At 38.5% G+C, this 20,192-nt stretch overlaps 1 protein-coding gene across 1 annotated transcript in view; it reads right to left on the bottom strand.

The window, feature by feature from the left end:
• Positions 1-2,046: 2,046 nt before the first annotated feature.
• RAB11A (RAB11A, member RAS oncogene family) overlaps positions 2,047-20,192 on the bottom strand; it is a 27,997-nt gene continuing 9,851 nt past the window's right edge. The window contains exons 2-5 of the mRNA XM_032251016.1: positions 14,754-14,949; positions 14,344-14,537; positions 12,737-12,817; positions 2,047-3,815 (exon numbers count right to left, since the gene is read on the bottom strand). Of these exons, the coding sequence (XP_032106907.1) occupies positions 3,676-3,815; positions 12,737-12,817; positions 14,344-14,537; positions 14,754-14,949 (611 nt within the window). The 3' untranslated portion in view covers positions 2,047-3,675. The remainder of the gene's footprint in view (positions 3,816-12,736; positions 12,818-14,343; positions 14,538-14,753; positions 14,950-20,192) is intronic.

Genomic DNA, 20,192 nt, shown 5'->3' with positions numbered 1-20,192 from the left:
ACTGACAGTCATTTTGCAAATAAATGTTCTGAAAGCTTTCATCTTATTTAATGGAGTAAACATGGAAATAAAGGTAGCATTTAAATCAAGTTACTGTGATAAGACCAAAAACATTCTACAAAGTGTATACCTCATTTTGACTTCTCTATTAAATTTAAACTTGAGTAACAAAAAAAATTTAAAAAGAAAAAAAATTTAAACTTGAGTTAGAATGTTAATAATTTGGCTTTAATAGAAGAGAGCGCGCTCATTCACAGAATTAGAGAGTTAGCGCTGGGATGAACCCCAGAATTTACCTATTTGGTACCCTCATTAATTGGAAGACTGAGGCTCAGAAATGAAATGACCACAAAGAGCCATGACGAGAAACTCTTCATTACTCAGTCCAGTGCTATATTATACCAGCTACTTTCACTCTTTTAACCCACAAAGTTTACCATATTTTCTAATATATGCTAGTATATTACCTAGCACACAACATCCTTTTAAATATTCTTTATTCTCCAATTCACTTTTCAGGAGAATAGATACCCTCAATTATACTGATTCTCAGCCTAATCATCTCCCTCACATAACTTTTAATGACATTAGCCTTTTGTATCACTTTACGGTTACCATCAACCTCCTACAGTTTGGGGAAACCCAATCATTCTTTAAAACATTAGAATGACAACTCCAGTTTATTTGGCCTATTGTATAAGGTGAGTAGGAAAGACCTGTCAAATCCCAGAAAGCAGTGTGGCACCAGCACCGCCCAACCAGGAGAAAAGTCTGACTGTTCCGCTAGCCCATTAAATGATGTGGCGGAAGAGGATCCTTCCACAATCTTTGTTCATTTTTTTACACAGCAAATGGAAGCCATACATAGCCTTTCACAAAATTCATTTTTTAACTTTTTTTCCAGGTTTATCTGTGAAACATCAGAAAATCAATTTGTATTTTTTCCTGTTAAAACAAAGCCCCCAAAATTGAAACCTAACAGGTTAGAATAAATTGTTAATTATCCACCCAGCCTTTGAATTCTTTTACTTCTGGTATTGGCCAAAACTGTCTAAATAGTACAGCTTCTTCTCTAAGGTAGACAGAAGTGATGATCACAATAGCTCAAACCACGGAAAGCATTTGTGTTTTATAAATACAAGTCAGCAAAGACAAAAATTAAGATATTTGTTTTCTCAATGATCAAAGACACGTGGCTAGCTCTGATGGGCAATCCAAACTCACGAAGTCTAACTTTCTGCAGAACCCTTCAGAACTTAAAAGATCACTGAAATAAGGTCACTAGCTGGCACCTCTTCTTATAATTACAATGTAGCATATTCAATGCAGTGGCTAATAACTGACCCTTACATAATGACAACTACTACTACAGAGAAACACAGCATTTGAGAACGACATAAGATCAAATCAAGGCGCCATGGCTGACTTTTCAGAAGACTACATAAAGGGTTAAAAAAATTCAAAGTTAAATAACTGAAAATCAAGGTGAAGCAGCAAAATACTTGTAAATTGCCTTAAGCCCTCAATTGTCATAATTGTACAACTTTTTGTTTCTTGCTTGAGACAGTTTGTCTCCTAAGATACTACTCACAATACAGACACTTGCTGAAATGCAATCGAAGTCATTTTCTAATACTTAGTATTTCTTGGAATCCTCCCAAGATCCAACCATACCCAAGGCAACATTTAAGTCTACACTGGGGTAAAAATTCTAAGTTCCTTCATTCATTTTCAATTCACTATTTAGTTTTCTTACTTTGTAAAAAAAAATTACCACCAACTTTCACTAAAATGGAGATGGATTATTTTCCTGGGTCTGGTGACACTGTTATATATGAAAGTACACACTACTTTCCTAATGTTTTGGAACATACTTTTTCCAAGAAAAGCGTAATTGAACTGCAAGTCTAAAATCAAAGCTGAATTCACACACTGATGCTCTCAATTCAATGTTTACTCAGTAATGCAAGAACCTATGCTTTTACATCAGGATTCCAAGGCTGCATCCAAAGCACTCAAAGGAAAAATGTAATCTGACAACAATAGAAATAATCCCCCTATAACTGTTTATTAGAATGTGAATATATTCCAAATCAATTACTAAAAAAAAAAAAAAAAAAAAAATCAAATTACAGAGCATGCATAAAATACAAAGTAGCAATTTACAAATAGATATTATCTTCATAACCAACACACTAAAATAATAAAATGGCTATAGAAGAAAACCAAAATGACTGACTACAGCAATGCCTTCCGTGTGCCCCACACATCATGAGCACCGCAAAAGACAAAAGATTAACTATGAAATATAGTAATCTAAGCAAGCCCACACATACATATTTTTGGGGATTTTCCTTCCCACCATCCTGAATAGTATCACTGCAGTTGACACAACTTCCAGAAAACTGCAGAGTAAGTGCTTAATATTATCCACAAGAAAGCAAAACTAAATATTAGTGTGCACATTTCTGAATGAGAAACTAATTGCTTCATTGATTTCAACAATGCAGTGGAAGAAAACTATTTCAGGTCTCTACAATGCCTAAATGCATTCTATTTAAACTCAAGGTACTATTTCATTTTACACACTAAAAGAATACATGCCTTTAAGTGGTACCACTGGAGCAGAAATTAACCTCTCACTGTATTCTTTAGACATACTGAAACCAAAGATTTAACTGGACTATATTCCATAATACACTGCGAAACTCAAAACATTAGCATTGTTAAAATAATTATCCATGCCTGCTGGTGGATATGGTGATAAAACTAGGTTGCATTTCACTTACTGGAAGGTTTTAAGACAAAATTAACACTTCAAATTTTGATACTACCAGCATTAAACCAGTTATTGCCTGAGCAATAAAATGCCACATAATCTACTGGTTGGAAATTATTATAGATCATTTAAATGTTCTGGGCTGCCTGATCATTGCAACAGAGGCACCTGAGATGGAATTCCATAAGTCTCTCCAGTTCACAGCCTGACAGGCAGCACTGTTTAACTTATGGCCCCATAACCATATTACTAATGAAACCGTAACAATCTTGTGTTTATTAAGAGAATTCTTCTCCAGAAAAAGTGCCCCCTTCTCTAATCAACTTTGATGCTTACAAAAATTTAAAACAAAATTTACTCAACTACATAAACCCATTAAGGCATTTTAGAAATTGATGTCCAGAACAATGGAAAATTGTCAAGCTCTCAAAATCCTGCTATGTTTATAGGGCAATTCTTAGATTTGTGGAAATATACAATGCACTGAGAGAAGAGTGTATTACCTATAAGCTGCTCTGTGGCAAAATGGTAGCTTATTTCTAAGGTCTTCTGAGTTGGATTTGATCAAGACCAATAGGTCTGAGCTTCAAGTGATCAAGTTCTATTATGTCCTACAATGACAGGCTTCCATGATGAAAAGTAAACAATAATTGAGGAATCCAAACATTCAGTTTATTAAACTAAGGCTAGAGAAGCCATAGCATGAAAAAAAAGCTGCAGTCATTCGGGACAAGTGGATGATTTTGTAAAGCTAAAATCAAAAGACTTAAGACATGGAAAAATTCATAAGTAGGAAGTAATAAAACACAAAAGTGACACAGGAATTACAAATATATTTAAATCTCAGACCTGGGAAATGGACTATACACAGCCTTCTAAGGGAGACGAGAAATGCCTTAGATGTTCTGACAGCACTGCACCTTTGGCTTGTTTTCAGTGGTTGGTGGAACATGAATAGGAACGACATTGTTGCTTGGAGACATGTCATTTTCCCGTCTGTCTGACATTTGCTTCTGAGAAACAATGCGGTAAATCTCTGAAGGAAAAAAGAAACCACAAGACTTAGTGTGAATAAACCCATCAATAGGATAAAAAATACATAGAGGTAGGAGATACACTTGCATCAAAGACCATAAGGAAATTAAACAGAGAATACATAAAGTTTTATTTTCAAACAGCCACTGATTACGGTCAACCCCTTATTTTAACAATTGCCCTTGGGATAAGAAAAGAAAGATTTTTCCATTTCAGAGGGAAAGGTTCACCCAGTCAAATCTTTGTTTAAAGAAGTAAACCAGGCTGGGCTGTGGTAGCTCACACCTGTAATCCCAGCACTTTGGGAGGCCAAGGTAAGGGGAGGCCACCTTCCAGGTTCAAGGGATTCTCCTGCTTCAGCCTCCCGAGTAGCTGGGACTACAGACGTGCGCCACCACACCTGGCTAATTTTTGTATTTTTAGTAGAGACCGGGTTTCACCATGTTGGCCAGAATGGTCTCAAACTCCTGACTTCAGGTGATCCACCCACCTCCGCCTCCCAAACTACCATGCCCACTGAGAATACCTTGTTCTTAAGAGATAAAATTTGTAAGTATTTAGTAGCAAAGTGCCACAATGTCTACAATTTACTTTCAAAGACTGAATAAGGAGAAAGAAAGTATATACATACAGAAAGATTAAAAAATGTGGCAAAATGTTAACAATTGATGATTCCAGAGGAAGATTCAATAGTGTCCACTGTATTCATTCTGTAATACTTGAAAATCTTTTAAAGTTATAGAGAAAAAAGAGAAAGATGCATATTTTCAAACTGCTCTGAGAACATATCAACCACCTGCAATAAATGAAAATTATTTGGATGCTAATTTGAACTGGAAAAAATTTGATACAGGAAATTTTAATATTACTTAGATAATAGGATAAGGAATTATTGCCAATTTCTCTCCTTTTAATTTTTTTCTTTTTTATTGCCAATTTTTAAGTGGTTTTGTTATGAGTTTACATTCTAATATTTTAGATATACATCCCAAAATGTCTACAAATGAAATGAAGTAATAGCTGGGATTTGTTTCAAAGTAATGGAGGAAGGAGGTAGAGGAAAGACTGGTCATAAGCTGGTGGTTGTTGATGGCTACATGGGATTTCATGATACTATTCTACTTTTGCGTTTTGGGTTTTTTTTTCTTTTTGAGACAGTCTTGTTCTGTCACCCAGGCTGAAATGCAGTGGTGTGATCTTGGCTCACTGCAACCTCCGCCTCCCAAGTTCAAGTGATTCTCCTGCCTCCACTTCCCAAGTAGCTGGGATTACAGTTGCATGCCACCACGCCCGGCTAATTTGTGTATTTTTAGTAGAGATGGGGTTTCACCATGTTGGCCAGGCTGGTCTTGAACTCCCGACCTCAGGTGATCCGCACGACTGGGCCTCCCAAAGTACTGCAATTACAGGCACCCAGCCTAAATTCTTAATTCTGTAGTTGAAAGTTTTTTGGGTTTTTTGTTTTTTTGAGACAGAGCCTCTTAGAAAAGAATGGGACCATAAAGAAAAAAATTTTTAAAAAAATGAAAGAGATAGAGTCTCGCTTAGTTGCCAGGTTGGAGTGCAGTGGCACAATCTTGGCTCCCTGTAACCTCTGCTTCCCAGGCTCAAGCGATTTTTCTGCCTCAGCCTCCAGAGTACCTTGGGACTACAGGCCTATGCTACCATACCTCGCTAATTTTTGTTATTTTTAGTAAAACAAGGTTTCACCATGTTGGCCAGGATGGTCTCTACCTCTTGACCTCGTGATCCACCGGCTTTGGCCTCAAGAGTGCTGGGATTATAGGCATAAGCCACAGCGCCATTTATTTTACCTGACTTAGCATGTATACTCTGTACAGTGGGGCTAAAGTTTTCCGGTATTAATTTTATTAGAGTAGTGAGAATCTTTTAATTAGGTGTAGTTGTAGCTTTGTTCTTGGCAAGTGGCAATACTTTAAATACATGTCAGTTTATTAAATGAGAGTATTTTTTTACCTTCAAGAAGCTTACATGGGTCAGGCTCAGGGGCTCACACCTATAATCCTAGAGCACTTTGGGAGGCTGGTGCGGGAGAATTCCTTTGAGCCCAGGAGTTCGACACCAGCCTGGGTAACATGGCAAGACCCTGTGTCTACAAGAAGTCTAAAAATTAGCTGGACATGGTGGCACACCTATAGACCCAGCTACCTGGGAGGATCACTTGAGCCCAGGAGGTGAGGCTGCAGTACGCTGTGACAGCGCCACTGTACTCCATCCTGGACAACAGAGGGAGACCCTGCCTCAATGAAAAAGAAACTTAATGGTGAACTGGGTTTCAAGAGATCTGACAAGTCCACCTTAGGCCGTAATGGCGTTATCTTAGGCCTCTGCTGATTTTGCAATTTTTGGAGAGACTGAAAAATTTTACCTCTTGTTACCCAATTTGGAACAGCTGCATTTAACTGCCTTAGAATTACTTTGCAACTGGATCCACACTTCCATTACAGTAGAAACAGGATTGCGTCTTTTTCTTATTTTTATTTTACTTATTTATTTATTTTTGAGACCGGAGTTTCACTCGTCACCCAGGCTGGAGTGCAATGGCGCAATCTCCAGTCACTGCAACCTCCACCTCGTGGGTCAAGCGATTCGCTTGCCTCAGCCTCCCAAGTGGCTGGGATTACAGATGCCCGCCACCATGCCCGGTTAATTTTTTTTTTAAGTAGAGATAGAGTTTCCCATGTTGGCCAGGCTTGAACTCCTGACCTTAGGTGATCTGCCCGCCCTGGCCTCCCAAAGTGCTGGAATTAAAAGCGTGAGCCACCATGCCAGCCTCTCCTTTTTATTTAGGTAAATAAATCTAATAAAGCTTATCTCATTATATTTAAAGCCATCTGATATTACTATTTTACTTTAATTTAGATCTCCTACAAGAGAAATCTAAATGATAAAAGATTGATAAAGCATGATTATTTTTCTTCCTTTTACCTATCCTTTGTACCTCTTAAAAGGCCAGGCGCCGTAGCTCACACCTGTAACCCTTACACTTTGGGAGGCCGAGGTAGGCAGACTGGTCTCATAGCTCAAGGGTTTGAGACCAGCCTGGGCAACAAGGTGAAACCCCTTCTCTACCAAAATACAAAAAATTGCTGGGTGTGCTGGCGTGCGCCTAGAGTCCCAGCTACTCAGGAGGCTGAGGCAGCAGAACTGCTTGAACCCAGGAGGCAGAGGTCACAGTGAGCTGAGATCACACCACTGTACTCCAGCTTGGGCAACAGAGTGAGACTCCCTCTCCCAAAAAAAGGGGGGCGGGGGGGGGTGGAGGGGAGAACTGCATAGGAATTGTTATATTCATTTGGTTCTAAAGGAGAACATGCCTTTGAAAGAAGGAAATAGATCTAGTTTATCAAGTTCCTACCCACCTCCCCCACAAAAGTCCCAATGAAATAACCTTCTCTAATCAGATAGCTAGAAGTTACCTGCTTCCTACTTTCTTATCGGTTTTGGGTTTTTTTTTTTTAATGACACTCCCAGCCACAAGAGACTCTGTAAGTAAATTACTTCAGGAACCTCTTAAAGCCAATCACTCTTTATTGCTTTGGTGACATTTTTATTAGCAGACATCCTCCTTTTTGGTAACTGGAATAAATGCAGCAGTAATCCATTTCTACAGTATGCTGTATTTGTAGACACCAACAATGCTCAAATCTCTTGCTTTGTAATGAGATCTCTTTAATTATTTACTTCTCTATGTTTTTTGAGACGCCTGCTTTTCCCTCTCTTCCAGTATTACATATATTTGTTTTTTATGTAAGAACACTAATTTTTTGTTTTGGTTCCCCTAACTTAATTTTCAAAACAATTTATAAAAAAAGTTAAAACTTACAGTGGGTCACATATTTCATCTTAATCTACACACATAATTTACACTTGAAAAAGAAGAGCCTCCCAGTTTGAGATTAGAGAGAAAGCTTAAAGATAATTATCTGGCAGGGCATGGTTGGCTCACGCCTGTAATCCTAGCACTCTGGGAGGCCAAGGTGGGTGGATCACCTGAGGTCAAGAGTTCAAGGCCAGCCTGGCCATCATGGTGAAACCCCATCTTTAAAAAAAAAAGATAATTATCTTTATTCCTTAGCCACTCATCTGATTGAATGACTGAAGGGTAAATCCTTTTCTTTACCCTTGGCACACTCCCATCCCATCCTTTTCCACTGAAAGGAATCTAAATAAAGATTTCATATCCCTTTTTTAATTTTAGTAGCCTGTCTTTATTGTATCCTAGTTGTTTTTCCTTAATGTCTCTTCACATCTGAACCACTGTCAACCTTCTCAGATGTAAATTTTAGCCACTCCCCTCCTCCCCCAAAAGAGTATAAGAAACAGCTGCTGTTTGTTTTTGTTAGTTTATATATTCAGTTGACTACAGTTTACTGTTTTTCAACCTCTGAGAAATTATTTCTTAATTTGGAAAAAATGTAGTAATTCAGTTAATACATCTCTTTTTCTTTAACTTTTTGTCATGGAAAGTTTCTGAAATACCAAAACTAGAATAAGGACAGGCTCAGGGGCTCTTGCCTATAATCTCAGCACTTTGGGAGGCTGAGGCAGGCAGATCACTAGAGGTCAGGAGTTAGAGACCAGCCTGGCCAACATGGTGAAGAGGCATCTCTACTTAAGATACAAAATTAGTAGGGCATTGTGGCTCAGGCCTATGCTCCCAGCTACTCGGGGGGCTGAGACAGGAGAATTGCTTGAATCTGGGAAGTAGAGGTTGTAGTGAGCCAAGATCGCACCACTGCACTCCTGCCTGGGTTGACAGAGCATGACTCGGGGTTAAAAAAAAAAAATTTAGTCGTCATACTAAAAAGATATCCTGGACATATTAATTACGTGGAGAAACCTAGCAGATATCCCCTTAATCAAGTAGTCAAAGTTAACGTCACTAGTAATTAACAAGACATCCCATTATCACAAACCTCCTAATACGGTGCCCTGAGAACACTTCTGTGGCTTCAGTGAAACGTGTATAGCCTGAGTTTAATCATGAGGAAACATCAGATAAACCCAAACTGAGGTACACAACAAAATAACTGGACTGTACCCTTCAAACATGTCAAGGTCAATAAACAAAAGACTGAGGAACTATTCCAGATTAGAGGAGACTAAAGAGATATGACCGCTGAATGAAATGCATGATCTGATCTTGAGCTTTCTTTGGCTAATAAGGGTATTATTGGAACAACTGGCAAAAGCTGAATAAGGTCTGTAATTAAACACTGATGTGGCACTATTATCTCTCTGCTTTTGGTAATTATACAAGAGATTGTCCTTGTTTTTACAAAATATACACTGAAAAGTACTCAAACATGACAGGCATCATGTCTACCGCTTAATCTCACATGGTGCAGAAAATATATATATATATTTAGAGAGAAAAGAGAGAAAACGATAAAGCAGATGTGGTAAAATATTAACATTTCAAGAACACAGGTGAATGCTATTTGCACATTCTTTATACTATCATTTCAACCTCTTTAAATCTGAAACTGTCAAAATGCAAAATTAAAAGAAAAAAAGTAAAAGGTATGCATTAAAAACACCCTTTAGTGGACTTAAGGAGAAAAGACAACGCTGCACTGAAATTCAGAGGCTGAGCAATCTACCAGTCTCACTCTCATACTAGTAAACTACCTCTAAAAAAAAATACTATCAGTGGCCAGGCATGGTGGCTCATGCATGTAATACCAGCACTTTGGGAGGCCGGAGGTGGGTGGATCACCTGAGGTTAGGAGTTCAAGACCAGCCATGGTCGACATGGTAAAATCCCGTCTCCACGAAAAAATACAAAAAATTAGCTGGACATGGTAGCAGGCATCTGTAATCCCGGCTACTCAGGAGGCCAAGGCAGGAGAATCACTTCAGCCTGGGAGGCGGAGGTTACAGTGAGCCGAGATCACACCACTGCACTCCAGCCAACAACAGCAAAGCTTCATCTCAAAAAAAAAAAAAAAAATACCATCAACAAAAAATCTCATGGAGTGACTTTCAAATTCTTAAGTGTCAAGAATGCCATGGGTCTAATACTAAAATAGACAACACAATTAACTCTGAAGTAATAATGTAAATTTTCCAATAATAATTTTACAACTTAAAATTTTTGGCCAGGCATGGTGGCTCATGCCTATAATCCCAGCACTTTGGGAGGCCAAAGCAGGCAGACGGCTTGAGCTCAGGAATTCAAGAGCAGACTGGGCAACACCCCAGTAAGACCCCATTTCAATTTTTAAAAAATTTAAAGCTATTTTTTCTTTCAGCAATATCAAAATACAATGTAAATACTCCCTTAAGGCTGTTAACATTTAAGGTAGAATCAAGTTCAATTAAGTTACTGATCTCTTTACTGTTTTCTCTATGCATTAATACTTCCACTTGCATGTAAGGGGAAAAAAGTTTAGAACAAACATCCTAACACCTGCAGAATAACAGAGATGGCTGCTGCCACATGCAGTGATCTCCGATCCAACAGACCAACAGTGAGATTTATGCAGGAAGCTGAGGAAATAGTGAATATAGAAAGGAAAGTGGTGGCAGGTGAAACTAAACTCTTCTTTGCTTTCAAGCAACAATTAAGCAGTAACAAAAGTTCAACTTAGAGTAAATCTTTAAGAAACATACACATATATTCATCCTCTATTGATTGATTGATTGATTGATTGAGACAGGGTCTGACTCTGTCCCCTCCCCCAGGTTGGAGTGCAGTGGCATGATCTCAGCTCACTGCGGCCTAAACCTCCCAGGCTCAAGCAACCCTCCCACCTCAGCTGGGACTACAGAAACACACACTACCACACCCAGCTAATTTTTTGTGTCTTTTTGTGGAGACAGGGTTTCACCATATTGCCCAGCCTGGTCTTGAACTTTTGAGATCACTGCATGTGACAGCAGACATCTGTGTTATTCTACAGGTGTTAGGATGTCTGAGCTCAAGCAATCTGCCTGCCTCAGACTCCCAAAGTGCTGGGATTACAGGCGTGCATCACTGAGACTGCTCTCATCTTTAAAGACAAAATGGCTCAATTTTAAGTACTGACTAGTTAATGTTTGAGTGGATGAGAAGTTCGGTGTTATAAAATGACGCATACGATCATTAACTGCAGATGGAAGACTTGGGCTCATCTTCACTTAATATCAGAATAAACGGGCCAGAATTACAACAGAGGAGATTTGATGGAACATTAAAAATATCCCAACAATGAGGACTGACTAAAAAGTTTTTCAGATGAGATTTTCTGAGGCCTTAAAAGGCTCACAGGTGTATAAGGTCATTTAATTCACGTTTTAAGACTATGACTCTGAGGAACAGGGAGGTTCAGTGATTTTAGTTAAGGAGTAGAAGCAAAGTGATAAAAACGTAATGTTCTAGAACTCCTGGGTCTCAATCTAGTACTCTACATGTTAACTCTATGAAATCCATACAAATGGTTATAAAGAAAACAAAGACTTGCAGACATACTGCAAATTTAACCAAATCTTGCTTGCTTAAAACAATCTGCAGTGAAAATTTGACAGAGAACCTTCTAAAGGAAAGCTACTGTATTCCAAAGACACTATTCTTTCATAACAGAAAACAGTAATACAATAGGTCCATAAATCACCAATTTTCTCATCCCTCAATTGCTATTTAGCTACTAATTTACCAACTGTTCTCCATATAACAGGGATAGGTAAGTACTTTACAAGTATTCAAAATGAGTACTTTACAGGTACTCATTTTTGGAGTCTAGGGCAGTAACAGGTCATTCTTTGATGAAGGTTACTGAGACAAAAAACCTTTAGGTCCCAACAGCAACATCAAATCCTATCACAAGATTTTATAAATATAACCCTTATCTCAAAAAGGAATTAATAAAACTCCTCAAAATATGTATGAATTTTACAGATGGAGAAATTAAGGCCTAAAAGGGTTAGGTAACTTGCCTAAGATTACACAATTAATAAGTGGAGGAGCCAGGACTCGAACCCAAGTCAGGCTTCCAAATCTTAACTCCTTGTTTTACTCTAACATTTTTACAGTAAAAGAAGATAATATGTTAAAGTTAAAATCTGTTAATCTCTAATACAGGGGCTGCATACAAACAATAAATCAAAACTTGTTACATTATAATTGTAAACTCATTTAACCATATCTCCACATAGACTTTAGAACAAGGCCATGTAAAACTGTACTATATATTAAGACCACAATTTAAATCATGAGTTCTTAAAATATACAATTTTAAAGTATTTAAAAACAACCCATCAAAGTAGTCATTAGAAGATTAAGACTAATCTTACTAATAATCTGGTTATTCTAATACAGTCAGAATAAATGTGAGTGAACACTTCTTATCTCAGAGGCTGACCTGGTCATTCACATTCCAAAACAGCATGAATTCTATCTTTCCCACTCCTTTTTTAAACTTTTCTGTATGTAATAATCATTGGCTGCTTTTATCTACCAATTATCTCCCGGATACCTTTCCTCTATGATATATCATGAGAGAATTTTGTCACTATAATTTTTTTAAATATGTTTTTTCCCTAGCTTTTTCTTTACTGAATTTCAAAAGGGCATTTGTATCTTTCTATAGCTGAGATCTCAATATATACCTCATAAAAGTACATTTAAACATTGCTTTATGTTTGTGACCATGAACAATGGAATACCTGGACTGAAGTAATAATGGAAGTGAATGAATTATGTTCAAAATATTTTTCCCACTATAAATCGGATGAATTAGGACAACTGACGCTCAATGAGCAAGGGTTGTAATTTTGAACTCTAAACCGCTGTTGCTAGAGCAGCTCTCAAATGATCATTTTCAGCTAATATATAGTTCAGTTACTGATTAGTTTGTTTAAATTACCTTCCAAAAACTTCCAGTTCCTACTGGTGTAATCTGGAAACACAAGTCTTACCTGTTAAAATTGTCTGAAAAGCAGCTTCTACATTTGTAGAGTCTAGAGCAGAAGTCTCAATGAATGATAAACCATTCTTTTCTGTGGGGAGACACAAAAAAAAAAAATCAGTCTTAAAAAAGACAAAAAAAAAAAAAAATTCAGTCCTGTCAAGTTTTAAAACAAGGAATAGGATATACGCAAGCCCTCAAAAGGAAAAACAACAGAACTTTTTAAAACCTACTGTCTCAAATTCTGGGACAGTAAGGACACCATTCTATTTACACTTTATTTATTTATTTACTTTCTTCTTACTTCTTTTTTTTTTTTTTTTTTAAAGACGGGGTTTCACCATGTTGGTCAGACTGGTCTTGAACTCCTGACCTCAGGTGATCCGCCCACCTTGGCCTCCAAAGTGCTTGGATTACAGGTGTGAGCCACCACGCCCAGCTCTTACTTACTTCTTTACTTAAACTATGTTGCCCAGCCTGGTCTTGAACTTCTGGCCTCAAGTGTTTCTTCTGCCTCAGTCTCCCAAAATGCTGAGATTACAGGCATGAGTCATTATGCCCAACCCTACTTACACTTTAATACTTACATTTTAATAGATTAAAAATAATAGAGGTCTGGGCATGGTGGCTCACTCCTATAATCCCAGCACTTTGGCAGGCCAAGGCAGGCAGACTGCTTGAGCCCAGGAGTTTGAGACCAGCTTGGGCAACAAGGCAAAAACCCATCTCTACAAAAAATACAAAACAATTAGCTGAGTGTGGTGGCACACATCCATAGTCTCAGCTACTTGGCAGGCTGAGGTAGATCACTTGAGCCCAGGAGATCAAGGCTGAAGTAAGCCTTGATTGTGCCACTGTATTCTAGCCTGGGTGACAGAATGAGATCCTGGCTCTCAAAAAAAACAAAACAAAAGTGAGAAACTGTCACTGATGTCTTAATTAAAATAAATACTTGTTACATCTAAATACTACTGCTCACTAGCCATGAATGACACCACCTAAAATGTGGCAAAAAATTTATCAAATACCCAGCTATTTCCACCTCTTGCTATCCTCTCCACCAACCACATTAGCTACAGTATTCAGTCAGAATGTTGCAGCCATGTTATTTACAATAAAGCTTTTCTTGCATGGGAAATATAAAAACTGTTACAGAAAGTTATTCACAGCATAAGTACTAGTGCAAAGGTAAGACTTTCACTAGGCACGAATGCACAACGTTGTATTCTGGCACGCTGTCTCTACCAGAACAGGGGCAAAAGACGTGAATTCTTTATGAAGCCAAAAGTTATAGCTCCTGAGCAGCTGCATCCCTGTTGGTCCCTGGCACTCCCTGAACCTCTACCTTTCACTCCCACTTTGTAAACACAGGAACATAATAGAAAAAGAGACAGGAAATATAACGTTTATATTCATTTTTTTTTGGCAGCAAAATATTCGTGCTCAAATGACTCAAAGCAAAAAAGCTATACAGTCATCACAAACTTTCAAAACAACTCTTGCTAAGCATTCATGCTTACCTTCCTGAAACTACTACAATCTATTACTCTCACTGGAAAGGCATCAAAACCACAAGACACAATGGTAAGAAATAACAATGGAACTCCTATGACTAACCTGCAAAAGCTCTTGCTTCATCTGTAGGAACTGCCCTGAGGTGACGTAGATCACTCTTATTGCCCACAAGCATGATAACGATGTTACTATCAGCATGATCTCTCAGTTCTTTCAGCCATCGCTCTACATTTTCATATGTGAGATGTTTAGCAATGTCATAAACCAATAAGGCACCTACAGCTCCACGGTAATATCTGAAAGCAGAACATATTTAATATCAGAAAACCACCACAAGATGGAAACAAACACCAGGAAGAACTCGAATATGGATTATGAGTTTTAAAAACACACTCATAAATAAATTTCTAAGGATTACTAATACTAGAATTCTTAAAAGAAAAAAAACCAACAGTCAACTAATTCACTTGATGGCAACCCATTTCACAAAACTTAAAAACTGGGAGACTTACGCTGATGTTATAGCTCGGTATCGCTCTTGCCCTGCTGTGTCCCATATCTGTGCCTTTATTGTTTTTCCATCAACCTGGATGCTTCTTGTTGCAAACTCTACTCCAATGGTGCTCTTGCTTTCCAGGTTGAACTCATTTCGAGTAAATCGAGACAGGAGATTACTCTTTCCAACACCAGAATCGCCAATAAGGACAACTGGAAAGACAAAGAACTTAATGTCAGATGAATGAGGCAAACATATTCAGAATACCACTACACTTTCGACAGAATGAAGTTTGGCTTCAGAGTAAATAAAGCAAGAAAAATAAGGTATATAATTTTTAAAAAGGAATGGGGGCAGGGAGTTGAATAGCCCATGTTCTTGACCAGTTACCAATCAATAAAACTGATTTATTCTTTTCAGCCTGTTTCTACCTGCATAATGACTTCTACACATCATCTGCTTAGCGCAGATACCGTACCCTGTCTTAAACATGTAGTTTTAATCACCGATGCAATTGGCACTGATGACAAGCATTAATTGCAATCAACGCTATGCCAATCTTACTACTTTAGAAGATAACGTCAAAGATAAATACTAAACTAAACGAACAATTTATGGTATTAATATGTATCAGACATGAAAACAACAAAGGCTGTTAGTGGGTAGGGAAGGACAAAATGAATATGCTTAGTTTCATCAAAGACTGGATGTGACCTCAGGACTCACGCCTAGTCAAAATGAAAAACATTTAACATATGAGGCATACGGTTTGTAAACTTCGCCACACAGATCACAGAAACTAAAATGACCTTAACAGTTGGATTTATCAGATTGGTACAAAGTTAAAGACCCCCTTTGCCAAAAACTCCACCCCACTAAGGATAAACGGGTGCTAGGAAGCTAACTAATACTTCTGACATACTGTGAATCAAAACCAAAGCAAGTGCCGGGCGTGGTGACTCACACCTGTAAAACCACCACTTTGGGAGGCCAAGGTGGGCAGAGTGCTTGAGGCCAAGAGTACAAGACCAGCCTGGCCAACATGGTGGCCATCTCCACTAAAAATACAAAAACTAGCCAAGGCATGGTGGGCGGGGGGCCTGTAATACCAACTACTTGGGGGCCTGAGGCATGAGAATCGCTTCAACCCAGGAAGCAGAGGTTGCAGTAAGCTGAGATTCTGCCACTGCACTCCAGCCTGGACCACACACTGACACTCTGTCTCAAAAAAAAAAAAAAAAAAAAAAAAAAAAAAAGACGGCATATACCTTCACTTATGACTCCATGATTTTTTTAAAAATAGGACTTGATTAGATGAATTTGCTTTCTGTGATTTCTAAAGGAGGCAGTTTATTTGCTAACTAAATACATGGAGATTCTTTTTCACCAAAGGTGATATTACACTTAAGAATTTTAAAAACAATGGACAAATAGGCAGTTAAGTTGTTTTAATGCATTTTCTATTTTCTATTTTGAATTTAAAGTTCAAAATGGGTTTCCAGAATCTGAGATAGACATTTTTCCCTTGTAAAAATTTGTATCAGCATTTCAGGAAACATTATATTCATTCCTACTTTTGACTACTAGGACTTATCTATCTAAACTAGCTAATTGATTTAGACACCAGGACTAGAAAATCAAACATACAAAAATAAGGCCAAGGAATAAGACCATTCCTTACTAAAGAGACTGGGATTTGGTGGCAAGAGTAGAAAGATGAAAACTGAGACCTCACTGAACTCTGGACAAAGGGCAAAGAGAGTCCATTATACATTCCCTCTTTGCCACAGGAGCAGATATAAGCTGGCCTTTTGACAGTCTTGGACAGAATACATTATCAAATGCATATCTTTCCGGCTTCCTCAGTCAGCTGATTCAGCAAGAAATCATTCAGGAGGCAATGACTCCAATGCAGCACAAACAGTGGTTATTTCTAACTAGAGAGTCAACTAGAGGGTGTCAAAGGTGCTGTGGCAAACATACACATTATACGCTTTTATTTGATAGAAGAAAATGTCAGTTATTAAAGTTATATACAGAAGAATGCACTTCCAATTTAACAGGATGGTTAGTTGATATATTAGTTTCCAAGGTCCACTGTGGTTCAGCTACAAAGTCAAATCTCAGTTCCAGTAATAGTCTACTATTTTGTTTAATAGTCTACTATTAACAAGATACACTGACTGTTGCTTCTTAGTACAAAAGCCTGGATGTTTGCTAAGGAAATGGCCTTTGAGTCACTTACACAAAAAAAAAAAAAAAATTAAATACACAAAAATACATAAATAAATACAAACAAAAAAATTAACTGGGCATGGTGGTACATGCCTCTAGTCCCAACTACTCAGGAGGCTGAGGTGGAAGAACGGCTTGGGTCTGGGAGGCAGAGGTTGCGGTAAGCCTGGATTGTGCCACTGGCACTCTAGCCTGGGTAATAGAGCTAGAACTTGTCTCAAAAAAAAAAAAAAAAAAAAAAAAATCCAGCACTTTCTTTCTTTCCTTTTTTTTGAGACGGTCTCACTGTCACCCATGGAGTGCATGCCGCAGCACACGCAGGGCTCACTGCAGCCTAGACCACCCAGGCTCACAGGGTCCTCCCACCACAGCCTCCTTAGTAGCTAGAACAGGCACATGCCAACATGCTCAGCTAATTTTTTGTATTTTCTGAGATAGGGTTTTGCCATGTTGCCCAGGCTGGTCTCAAACTCCTGGGCTCAAAAGATCCACCTGCCTTGGCCTCCCAAAGTCCTGGGACTACGGGCATGAGCTACCATGGCTGGCCAACACCACCAGCACTTTCAAGTTTTGGTTTCCTCCGTTTTGACCTCCACTCTTAACTAATGATTATTTTCATTATCTCACCAATCTCAACTCCTTATGCCATCATAAAGATAGATAGTAAGGAAACTTTTTTTTTTTTTTTCCCCCGGGGGGGGGGGGGGGGGGGGTGTGTGTGTGTGTGTGTGTGTGTGTGTGTGTGTGTGTCAGAGTCTCACTCTGTAGCCCAGGCTGGAGTGCAGTGGTGCAATCTCGGCTCACTGCAACCTCTACCTACCAGGTTCAAGCGATTCTCCTGCCTCAGCCTCCTGAGTAGTTAGAATTACAGGTGCACACCACCACACCCAGCTAATTTTTGTATTTTTAGTAGAGATGGAGTTTCACCATGTTGATCAGGCTGTTCTCAAACTCCTGACTTTGTGATCTGCCTGCGTCAGCCTCTGAAAGTGCCCAGATTACAGGCCTGAGCCACCACACCCAGCCAGGAACTTTTTTCTTAATGTAACCAATTAATGTTAACACTATAAAAAATAGCACTCAAATCTGAAAATAACTCAAAACTCACGAATGTTTTATACAGTATAAAACAGTTATCTTGAGGGGTGGGGGTCTAAAAAAAAACAGTTAACTAGACAACTGCTGTATTTGAGTATCATCGCAAATACCTAATACTAAATACAAATACCTAAATATCAAGCTGCCAAATGAAAAGCAGAATATACATATTAATTATCCATTGTTTAATTAAAATTTCTACCTCTTCAACCACATTGTTTTATACTTTCTCTTGCAAACTAATTTACTGAACTAAAATTCAATTCATCAAAGACAGTACCTCAACCCTAAAAGTTATCACCTGAGAGAATAACTGGTAATTTTCATTCTAGTTTTCATAAATATGGAAACATTTCTATTCTTTCAACTATGTTCATACTCCAACCTCCTCAAAAGTTTTTAATATACAATGCATTCAAGGCAGGGTGCAGTGGCTAATGCCTATAAACTCAGCATTCTGGGAGGCCAAGGTGGGAGGATCCCTTGAGCCCAGGAGTTTGAGAACACCCTGGGCAGTGTAGGAAGACCCCATCTCTACCAAAAAAAAAAAAAAAAACTAGCCAGGCACGGCGGAGCACATTTGTAGTCCCAGCTACTTAAGAGGCTGAGGCAGGCAGGAGGATTTCTTGAGCACAAGAATTTGAGGATGCAGTGGGCTATGACTGTGCCCTGGTACTCCAGCCTGGGCAACAGAGGAAAAGACTGCCTTAAAAAATATATAAATATATATACATATTGCATACAATAAGACTCTAGTCTAGACAAGTTTTTCCAGATTCAGCAGAATCTAGAGTTGCTCAACCAAAGCTTGTTAAACTACTACCAAGATACAAGACAGTCAAGTTCCTAAGATAATTTCTACTGACAATCAGCTGATGGTTAATTACTACTGACCTCCAATGTTATTGAAAACTTTTTTTTTTTTTTTTTTTTGAGCCGGAGTTTCACTCTTGTTGCCCAGGCTGGAGTGCAATGGTGCCATCTCAGCTTACCACAACCTCCACCTCCCAGGTTCAAGCAATTCTCCTGCCTCAGCCTCCCTAGCAGCTGGGACTACAGGTGCGAGCCACCACGCCCAGCTAATTTTTGTATTTTTAGTAGAGACAGGGTTTCACCATGTTGACCGGGATGGTCTCAATCTCCTGACCTTGTGATCAGCCCGCCTTGGCCTCCCAAAGTGCTGGGATTACTGGCGTGAGCCACCGCACCTGGCCAAGAAAATGTCTTAAGCAATAAACTATATAACAAGGTATTTTCAGAAAATGTAACTTTGGATTGGTGTCTGCCACACAATATTTATAAACAGAAATTATAACCGATGCTTACTTATGTCCCACAGGACCTTAACCACATTGTTTATAAATACTTACGAAATTAAAGTTTTAAAAACAAAAAGTCAAGTTTAAGTAAAATAGAAGTAATTCCCTCCCACGAAAAGTCTCACTATTGGGCTTAACTAAAGGTTAATACTGAAGAACAAATACATAATTTAGAATAACCATCCTGCTTCCCCCGCATTACATTCCTATTTAAACCACTCCATCTCATACTACTCAAAATATCCCTTTATTTTCAACTGGTTAGTTAGAAAAGAACTCCAATTCCCTCAACTATTGCATTTGCTAGGTAAATCTTCTAAGTAGAGACAGCTGCAGTCTATCTAAGTGAATAAATCTCTTATACAAATCATTCTTGCTTCACTTTAAAGTAGGATACTTGCATAAATAAGAAATTGGCTAAATAATCGGTATTAAAGTTAAAAAAAAAAAAGTGACTCATATCCTGTAAGAGCTTTTAAAAAGTAGAAATTCAGCCAGGCATGTCTCATGCCTATAATTCCAGCACTTTGGAGCCTGAGGCGGGCGGATCACCGAGGTCGGGAGTTCGAGACCGGCCTGACCAACATAGAGAAATTCTGCCTCTACTAAAAATACAAAATTAGACGGGCGTGGTAGTAGATGCCTATAATCCCAGCTACTTGCTTGAACCCAGGAGGCAGAGGCTGTGGTGAACCAAGATCTCAACACTGCACTTCAGCCTGGGCAACAAGAGTGAAAGACCATCTCAATTAAGAAAAAAAAAAAAAGGCCAGGCGCAGTGCCTCACGCCTGTAATCCCAGCA

The sequence above is a fragment of the Sapajus apella genome, unplaced genomic scaffold (genome assembly GCF_009761245.1).
Source record: "Sapajus apella isolate SASKATOON/1434 unplaced genomic scaffold, GSC_monkey_1.0 scaffold74, whole genome shotgun sequence".
NCBI lineage: Eukaryota > Metazoa > Chordata > Mammalia > Primates > Cebidae > Sapajus > Sapajus apella.
The sequence above is the reverse complement of the archived record's forward strand: the minus strand, read 5'-3'. Positions and strand labels throughout refer to the sequence as shown.